The sequence below is a fragment of the Colobus angolensis genome, unplaced genomic scaffold, assembly GCF_000951035.1.
Source record: "Colobus angolensis palliatus isolate OR3802 unplaced genomic scaffold, Cang.pa_1.0 Scaffold88, whole genome shotgun sequence".
Lineage (NCBI taxonomy): Eukaryota > Metazoa > Chordata > Mammalia > Primates > Cercopithecidae > Colobus > Colobus angolensis.
Window position 1 is genome coordinate 3,482,680 of NW_012122709.1, and position 9,679 is coordinate 3,492,358.

Here is a 9,679-nt window from a genome sequence, read left to right on the forward strand (position 1 = left end):
GGGATACCCCGGGTGGAATACCCCTTTCTTCCAACAAATGGAAAGATGCCACGAAGAAGGGCTGTTGATTTGTGGGGGATTTTGAAGAGAGGAGGAATGGGAGGAAGGGGTTGAGGGGCTGCCTCTGGCATATGCACACACGCACACATTCTCTCACACCCCTCACACACACACATACCGTGTTCTCCATCCCCCCAGGTCCAGCCTTCAGTGCAGTCCCGTCCAGCAGGGCTGCCCTGAAGCTCTGGCTGCAGCCCTCCCGTCCAGCGGGCGGGCGGCTTCATCCCTCCTCTCTCTCCCAAAGCCCAACTGCTGTCACTGCATGCTCTGCCAAGGAGGAGGGAACTGCAGTGACAGCAGGAGTAAGAGTGGGAGGCAGGACAGAGCCGGGACACAGGTATGGAGAGGGGGTGTAGCGAGCCTAGAGAGGGCAGGCGATCAGGGTGCTGGCGGTGAGAGTCCAGGGAGAGGAGCGGAAACAGAAGAGGAACAGAAGACAGGGGCACTTGTGGGTTGCAAGCCCCTCAGCCATGTTGGGAGCCAAGCCACACTGGCTACCAGGTCCCCTACACAGTCCTGGGCTTCCCTTGGCTCTGATGCTTCTGACCCTGGGGGCCGGGTGGGCCCAGGAGGGGTCAGAGCCCGTCTTGCTGGAGGGGGAGTGCCTTGTGGTCTGTGAGCCTGGGCGAGCTGCCGCAGGGGGACCCGGAGGAGCAGCCCTGGGAGAGGCGCCCCCTGGGCGAGTGGCATTTGCTGCGGTCCGAAGCCACCACCATGAGCCAGCAGGGGAAACCGGCAATGGCACCAGTGGGGCCATCTACTTCGACCAGGTAATCCCCCTACCCCTGTCCATGGGACCTGGAAGGACCCTGCAAGGACCTGGAAGCAACTGTCCAAGCCCACTTTGCTGTCCCTGAAGCTTTAAGAAAACAGCTTCCTACATCCTTGCCTAATCTGGCCTGTTGCCGCTCCACCCTACTGATGGTTTCCCCTCCCTCCACCCATGCGCAGCCCCTCCTTGCCCCTTCTCACCATTTCTTTTGAATCTGTTCATGCCTATTAACTCCTACTTGCCACTCCTTCTATTCATTACTCACTGCCCCTGCCCAGTCCCCATGGTACCCCTGAGCCATGGGCATTTCCTGAGCCCCACTCAGCAGGCTCTGCTTCCCCCAGGTCCTGGTGAACGAGGGCGGTGGCTTTGACCGGGCCTCCGGCTCCTTCGTAGCCCCTGTCCGGGGTGTCTACAGCTTCCGGTTCCATGTGGTGAAGGTGTACAACCGCCAAACTGTCCAGGTGACCTCAGCACTGGCCCCCATCCCTGGCTCAGGAGGGGAGGGAGGTGGAAGAAGTGGAGCCCAGCTGACCTCCAGGTGGACCCTCCATAGACCTGTGTCCTGGAGGCCAGGACCAGGGGAGGAATGGGCCTGCCTTGCATTGAATGTGGAGGATGTGCAGAGTCCAATGCTGGCCACCCCTCAGCCCTCCCGGGAGAGCCCATTAAGACCCAGCTTCCCGGCTGGGCGCGGTGGCTCAAGCCTGTAATCCCAGCACTTTGGGAGGCCGAGACGGGCGGATCACAAGGTCAGGAGATCGAGACCATCCTGGCTAACACAGTGAAACCCCGTCTCTACTAAAATACAAAAAACTAGCCGGGCGAGATGGCGGGCGCCTGTAGTCCCAGCTACTCGGGAGGCTGAGGCAGGAGAATGGCGTGAACCCGGGAGACGGAACTTGCAGTTGAGATCCGGCCACTGCACTCCAGCCTGGGCGACAGAGCGAGACTCCATCTCAAAAAAAAAAAAGACCCAGCTTCCCAAGAGGAAGCCCCTGGGAAAGTGGGGATCCTGAGGTAAGGACTGGGAAATGGAGGCTAACTGGGCTCCCCTCCCCAGGTGAGCCTGATGCTGAACACGTGGCCTGTCATCTCAGCCTTTGCCAATGACCCTGATGTGACCCGGGAGGCAGCCACCAGCTCTGTGCTACTGCCCTTGGACCCCGGGGACCGAGTGTCTCTGCGCCTGCGTCGGGGGAATCTACTGGGTGGCTGGAAATACTCAAGTTTCTCTGGCTTCCTCATTTTCCCTCTCTGAGGACCCAAGCCTTTCAAGCACAAGAATCCAGCCCCTGACAACTTTCTTCTGCCCTCTCTTGCCCCAGAAACAGCAGAGGCAGGAGAGAGACTCCCCTCTCGCTGCCTAGATCCCACCTCCTTGCATGGGACCCTGTGCCAAACACCCAAGTTTAAGAGAAGAGTAGAGCTGTGGCATCTCCAGACCTGGTCTTTCCACCCACCCACCACCAGTTCCCCTCCCAGCCACCTGCTGCATCTGTTCCTGCCTGCAGCCCTAGAATCAGGGCAAGGTTTGGCAAGAAGGAAGATCTGCACTACTTTGCAGCCTCTGCTCCTCCTGTTCCCCCACCCCAGCTTCCTGCTCAATGCTGTTCAGGAACAGGTGGCACAGGTGAGCCTCACAGGCCCCCACAGGAGCCCAGATGGACAAGCCTCAGCATACCCTGCAGGCTTCTTCCTGTGAGGAATGCCAGCATCAGAGATCTCAGCCAGCACCGTCAGAAGCTGAACCAGCACCGTATGGGCTAGGGTGGGAAGCTCAGCCACAGGCAGAAGTGTGGGAAGAGCCTGGAGTCTGTAGCTGGTGAGGAAGGAAGGAGGGTGTATTGTCTAGTCTGAACATGGTACACATTCTGCATGTATAGCAGAGCAGCCAGCAGGCCGCAATCCTGGTTGTCCTTCTATGCCAGATCCCAGATAGACTCTGGCCCTTACCTCCCCACCTGAGACTAGGGTGAGTGTGTTTGCTCTGGCTGAGAGCAGAGCTGAGAGCAGGTATACAGAGCTGGAGGTGGACCATGGAAAACATCGATAACCATGCATCCTCTTGCTTGGCCACCTCCTGAAACTGCTCCATCTTTGAAGTTTGAACGTTGGTCCCTCCACACTCTGACTGCTGCCTCCTTCCTCCCAGCTCTCTCACTGAGTTATCTTCACTGTACCTGTTCCAGCCTATCTACACCATCTCTCTTTCTCCTGATCTGTGCTGTCTTATTCTCCTCCTTAGGCCTCCTATTACCTGGGATTCCATGATTCATTCCTTCAGACCCTCTCCTGCCAGTATGCTAAACCCTCCCTCTCTCTTTCTTATCCTGCTGTCCCATTGGCCCAGCCTGGATAAATCTATCAATAAAACAACTAGAGAATGGTGGTCAGTGAGACACTATAGGATCACTAAAGAGAAGATGCCTCTGGAGTTTGGATCGGGTGTTACAGGTACAAGTAGGTATGTTGCAGAGGAAAATAAATATTAAACTGTATACGAAAGTTACATTTTAAAAGTTGAATAATGTTTGAGTTAAATAGGAAATACCAAGGTGAATTTGTGGTTTTAAAAAGAAATAACTTTTTGAACTGTCACTAATACTAAAAACGACATCAGGAACAATCTGATATCCTTTCTTAGAAACTGGATCTTTGCTTCAAATATTAGTCACCATTAAAAAAAAAAAAAAAAAAAAAACCTCAGGTTCCTTGAAGAATAGCTGCACACCTTAAGTAACTCCAGGCCCAGAAAATGTTGTTGATGATAGAAAGCAAAGATACTTTTTAAATGTATAAAGTAAAGCTGAAAAGGCAAAGGAATCAATTTAAAGAGGCTCCCACTTAACATGCTTTGACAATTTGGTTATCAAAAGGAAAATAATATAGCTAATTGGAACAAGGTGAATTTTTTAAAATCCATGCATCTATAATGATATTCAAAAAGAAAGAAGTCACTATAAAGTGTGCCAAAAGGTAGTCAATATACTGAGTGAAAAAGAGTGAACATAATAGGCTATTTTTAGTGAGTCGCGATAAGTAGAACATAAATATAGTAGACATTTTGCCTATTTGCAAGGTACGTTTGTTTTTCTTTATCTGTGTAAGTAGGGAGGGGTGAGTACAGAGAACTGTGAGTAATTCCAGGAAGATCTGGCACTGTGCCAAGAATGAAAGATACTAATGGAACTATTTGGGCATATTTTGCAACTAAGAAGAAGAACAGTCCAATGGTGTGTTATAAGACAATGGATTAGTCAAATGTCCAAGACAACTATTCACTGCTCAGGCTTAATTGTTCATCTCCCGGAAAATGGATCCTCTGTATTACCCCACTCATTATAATGTGATGTTAATTAGGCAAAATGATTAAGAGTAGGTTTGGCTGTAACAGTAAAACCCAAAATAAGAATAGCTTAAACAAAATAGGAAATCATTTCTGCCTCACATAGAAGAGTCTGTAAATAAAAGTCCAGGGATGGATGGCAGCCTTATGATCATTTGAAAGCCCAGTCTCCTGTCTTGCTGTTCTACCATCCTTAGCTTGCCACCTCATGACCCAAGACGGCTCCCTGAGCTCCAGCCATTACATCAGCCTAACAGGAAGGAGGAAGGAAGAAACAGCACATCTCTTTCCTTGAAAGAAGCTTTCTGAAAGGTGCACCAATATGTCTGATTGTGTCTCAGTAGAATTTAGTCACCTGGGCTCACCAAGCCAGGGAGAGAGGCTAGGAGCTATAGGGTTTATTCCAGGCAGCCATGTCCAGCTAGAAGTTGGGAGTTTTATAATAAAGAAGAAGGGGAGATTAGCTATCGGGGAAGACAACTAGAAGTTGTTTTTTGTTGTTGTTTTTTGAGACAGAGTCACGCTCTGTCGACCAGGCCGGAGTGCAGTGGCGCAATTTCAGCTCACTGCAACCTCCGCCTCCTGGGTTCAAGCAATTCTCATGCCTCAGCCTCATGAGTAGCTGGGATTACAGTTGTGCACCACCAGGCCCAGCTAATTTTTTGTATTTTCAGTAAAGATGGGGTTTTGCCATGTTGTCCAGGCTGGTCTCAAACTCCTGGCCTCACGTGATCCAATTCCAGGTATGAGCTACCACATCTGGCCACAAAGTACTACCAACTTGGTGGCTTAAAGCAACTATTTATTACCCTGGCTTCTCTGCTCAGGGTTTCACAAGGTCAAAAGCAAAGTATAAGCAGGGTGGCCTTCCTTACTGGAGGGGAGGAATTCACTTCTCAACTCATTTAAAGTTCAGTTCCTTATGGTTGTAGGACTTAGGTCCTGGCCCCCTCCATTCTCAAGCCAACAATGACAAGCCAAGTGCTTCTCACACTTTGAATCTCTCAGGCCTACCTTTCTACCATCTCTCTCTGACTTCAGTGGACAAAGTTCTCTAAGTTAAAGGACTCATGTGATTAGATTGGGCCCACCCAGATAAGCCAGGATAATCTCCCTATTTTAAGGTCCACAACCTGAATTGCATATTTGAAGTTTGTTTTGCCATGTAATGTAACACATTCACAGGTTCCAGGGATTAAGGTATGGACATCTTCGGGACATCTGCATATCAGAGTCACTAAACTTAAAGATGGTGTCATGTAGAGAAAAGGCATCCAGCTACAATACTGCTGCATGGAAACGTATGGGCTTGAAAATTTCCCGTGATATATACAAGATAAATATCAGTTCAGATTTTACTCATTTTAGAAAGTGAACCAATTCCCAGGTCCCAACCAAAATTCGTTGATTAATAATCCAAAACTTGATCTACATTGAGATATATTTTTATTTTAGATATCTAAATTCAAAAATTGGCCTGAGCTGAGATAATGTCTCTCAGGTCTACAGCCCATTTTTATAGTGGATTTAAGCATAGATATCATAAACTTTATAATCCTTATAATGGTGTGTGTCCTTTATCAAAATGAAGCTTTTAGAGAAACTGATGTTAGTGATTCAATTGAAATATTTAGGAGGATTTGATTGTTTTTAATCAATGTTTAAATAATTTTACTTGTTAAATGTAGAGATTTTGATTTGCTGGTTATAGAAATTGTGTTCAAATATTTAGACCATTTTTCCTCCAGTAGGTTTGTGAATAGATTAAACAATAAATAAAGCACAGGTGATGGTGAGTGATCCTCTTCAGGTACCAAAAGCTCCTCAGACTTTAAGGATCCTAACAGCAGACTCCAACTGTTCACCTTCCCTATGTCCATGGCCTGGCAGCTGATTCCTACAGAGAAGTCCCACTGATGAAGGATTCAATGTGGATCTAAATCCATGGCCTCCAGCCACATCTGGTCCTCAATCCTGTAATCCTCAGTCCTCTGACTCTTTACTGGTTTCCTTTGCCCGCTGCCCCTCATCTTCCCCAGAATCCACTGCCAGCTTCTGTTCACTCCTTAAGCCTTTTGCCCCACCGGTTCTGCTCCTATGGCCCATGGTAAGTGGCAGACAGCCTCACTTTCCACCTCACTGAGCACACAGAAACTCCAAGCAGGACCCTGCCCACCACCACACTTATAAACTCACCTTCCTCCCCATCACCACACTTATAAACTCACCTTCCTCCCCATCTCTGCTTCCTCCTGTCTGTCTTGACGGGAGACGAGTTCTTCCTCCTGTCAATGCTGCTATCCTTATCCACCAGTCTTGGATCCAGTTTCCTGCAGACATCCTGCCATCTATCACTCTCCTTTCTACTCACTCCTTCCCTGCAGCAGCTTTAAAGTTTAAGAGCTCAAGTCTCTTAAATCTAAAAGAGAAGATAGGCATGGAGTAGTTGTAGATATAGATATAGCTATCCTCAGCTCTATCTTTTCCTGCAGGTAGTTAGCATCAGCTCATCTCCTCTTTAAAGCAAAATATCGTCGTACAAATGCCTACACTCTCCATTACACCTCGTAATCACCAGTGAACTATGGCCTCCACTGCTCCACCTGAACTGCCCTCAGCCATGGCTCATAACTTCCGTGTTACTGAAGCTGGTGAACACTTCCTAGTCCTCCTGTCACTCAGACTCTCCCTAACTTGACCCTGCTGACTATGCCCTCCTTCTAAAAGCACTCTCTGCCCTGACTTCCCTGACTGTGCACTCCCTGGTTTTCCTCCACCTCTCTTCCTGTGCCCTGCGTCTCTTAAGTGTTGATTTTCGTCAAGGTTCTGCCCTAGCATTCTTTGGTCCTAAGACACTCTCAAAGGCACAAATGACCATCCATATGCTGACAATGTTGTCTCTATCCAGGATCGCCCTTTCTAAAACTCAGACTCATACATTGAATATTCCACTTTCAAGTCTACATACTGAAACCTGAAATTATAGTCTTTCCTCCCTAAATCTGTTCTCTTGCCCTTGTTTTCTATATCTGTAAATGGAACTTCCCTGTTGCCCAAACCAAAAATGGCCATTATCCTTAATTCTTCCCTTTCCCATAACCCTCATATCTAGTCATTCACATCCATCGGTTCCATTCATTTCTTTCCATCTGCCCTGGCTCAAACTAACAATCTTTTAGCTAGATTTCTATGAAAGCCTCTTAACTGGTCCTGTGGTCTCTGGTTTTTCCCTTCAATTCTCCAGACTGCGGTTGCCTTAGTGATCTGTGTAAATAAACTTCACTGTCTAAGGCCCTTTGGGGGCTCCAGGTGGAAATGGGCTCCAGGTGGAAATATTTCTTACCACGGTTTTCGAGATCCCTCACAATTCATCTCCCAGAATCTCCACTACTTCATTTTTCACCATCTACAATGTACAGACCTAAGAAATAGTGCCACTTATTAGCTGAGAGGAAACGGCCCTCTTTGGAAAAAGAGAGTACAGCATTTCAGTCAAAACTTATCAGGACCAAGAGAATAGTTCTTGGACTCAACGGAGGTAAATCCGTTTTAGTTTATGAATCATCTTACTGAGGACCAAACTTTAATGGAGGCATCTTAGCGGACATTATGTAGTGCATTAATAACAGATGGAGAGACCATAAATTAAGCGAAGGGAGACTAATTCTAACAACAAAATGAATGTACTTGTGTCAGAGGCAGTAGTATAGTGGTTAAGATGGTAAGCACAGAGGTCGGGCATGGTGGCTCATGCCTGTAATCTCAGCACTTTGGGAGACCAAGGCAGGTGGATCACCTGAGGTCAGGAGTTCGAGACCAGCCTGGCTAACGTGGTGAAACCCCGTCTTTACTAAAAGTACAAAAATTAGCCGGGCATGGTGGCAGGCGCCTGTAATCCCAGCTACTCGGGAGGCTGAGGCATGAGAATCGCTTGAACCCGGGAGGCGGAGGTTGCAGTGAGCCGAGATCGCACCATTGCACTCCAGCCTGGGCAACATGAGCAAAACTCTGCTGCAAAAAAAAAAATAAGAAAGAAAAAGATGGTCAGCACAGGGGTCAGTGCTCAAATCCAGCCTCTCATTGGCTGTACATGACTTTCAGTGAGTTACTTCAACTCCCCGCGCCTCATTTTCTTCATCTATAAAATGGGGATATTAATTGTACATACCCCACAGGGTTGGAAAGCATTTAGAACGGTACCCAACGCAAAGCAAGTACTCAGTATATGTAAGTTACTGTTACCAGACGACGTAGTAAACAAGTTAAAACTTGGGCCTATCCCAGGGATTCTTGGACAATCTTTTAAAAGCAGGTAGGATTTTTGATTTATTGTAGCCATTTACCTGTTACAAGGATTTTGTCTTCCAGGTGTGTTCACTTTCATTCATGAACACATGGACTTAGTAAATAGTTGCTAGGAAAACATGGTATAGCAAGTCTTAGGTGGTCCCAACCTCACCAGATAGTTTATGTAAGTTTTAACAAGGGCAGGAGATAGGGATATTCTTTATTTTTATTGTTTGCTTATGTCATGGGATTGTCTGGATACTGGCAACTTTGTAATTTCTCTGTTAGAGACTTAGGGAAGCCCTCCTGCCAGGGCCCAAATAAGAAGGAATAATTGTGATGGTGTAAACCAGAGAAGCACTGACTGGTTGCCTAGAGTGTCTATGGTTCTTTACTATGGACAAAACTCTTTAATTCACCCCTCCAAAAATAGGAGGAATCTCAAACTTCTGTTCAGACCTGGTAGATTGTTGAACAGCAAAGAAGAAAAACTTCACTGTCAGAGGACTTAGAAGTCAGTGTGAGTAAAATCTGATTCTTGCTTAAAGTCATCTGGAGTAAAAAATAATAGGATTTTGCCAAGCCACCTTTCCAGTCAGCCTTCCACTTTAGAGTGCTGACCCTTTCCATTGCTGACCTGCGCTGCAAGCAATTTATTACTTTTGGTGAAGGGGCTCAGGCAAGACCTCTCTGACTGTCATGTGGGCTGAAGACCCCAGGCCCCTGCACCATGGGCTCCTAAGCCACATTGTTTCCCTTACCACCCTGAACTGTATTTGTTTGTTGGATTGTCTGTCTCCCTCACCTGACTGTCGGCTGCAAAGAGGCAGAGACCATGTCACTCCTGTTACCTGTTAGTCATCCCACACCTAGGCAGAGCCTGGCATATAGTAGGTGTCCTATAAATACTGAATGAACAATGGTATGCACATGAGCTTGGGAGTTCTCTGGAAGGATGGTTCCCACCCCCACCCATATGCCAGCCAGTGCTGAGCAGAACCCTGGGCAGGTGAGAAAGGCAGCAAAAAGCAAAGGCCTAAAGTCACGAAGCTTGGCCTGGGTTAAGAAGGTCTCTGACCCTAAGGGGAGAGAACAGCAAGAGTTCCCAGGGCAGCAAGAAGAGTAATGTTAGCTACATGTGATGAATGCTATTCCATCCCAAGCCATACTAGCCTCTTCAAACAGATTATTTCATGTAATCCTTGAACCAT

The 9,679-nt window shown here is 47.5% G+C and overlaps 2 protein-coding genes across 2 annotated transcripts in view; one reads left to right on the top strand and one right to left on the bottom strand.

The window, feature by feature from the left end:
- Window positions 1–294, bottom strand: part of KHNYN (KH and NYN domain containing) — a 9,150-nt gene extending 8,856 nt beyond the window's left edge. The window contains exon 1 of the mRNA XM_011930724.1: window positions 179–294. Coding sequence (XP_011786114.1) covers window positions 179–284 — 106 coding nt within the window. The 5' untranslated portion in view covers window positions 285–294. The remainder of the gene's footprint in view (window positions 1–178) is intronic.
- On the top strand, window positions 12–3,354 carry CBLN3 (cerebellin 3 precursor). Its single transcript, XM_011930722.1, has 3 exons — window positions 12–830; window positions 1,177–1,296; window positions 1,896–3,354. The coding sequence occupies exons 1-3, from the start codon at window positions 531–533 to the stop codon at window positions 2,091–2,093; spliced, it is 618 nt and encodes a 205-aa protein (XP_011786112.1). The 5' UTR covers window positions 12–530; the 3' UTR covers window positions 2,094–3,354.
- Window positions 3,355–9,679: the final 6,325 nt, after the last annotated feature.

What these genes read in the sequence shown, in the direction of transcription:
- CBLN3 (XM_011930722.1), top strand. Translation starts at nt 531, where the DNA reads ATGTTGGGAGCCAAGCCACACTGGCTACCAGGTCCCCTACACAGTCCT. An exon ending in GGGCCATCTACTTCGACCAG is followed by an intron (nt 831 to 1,176) that starts GTAATCCCCCTA and finishes TGCTTCCCCCAG; the next exon opens with GTCCTGGTGAACGAGGGCGG. An exon ending in ACAACCGCCAAACTGTCCAG is followed by an intron (nt 1,297 to 1,895) that starts GTGACCTCAGCA and finishes TCCCCTCCCCAG; the next exon opens with GTGAGCCTGATGCTGAACAC.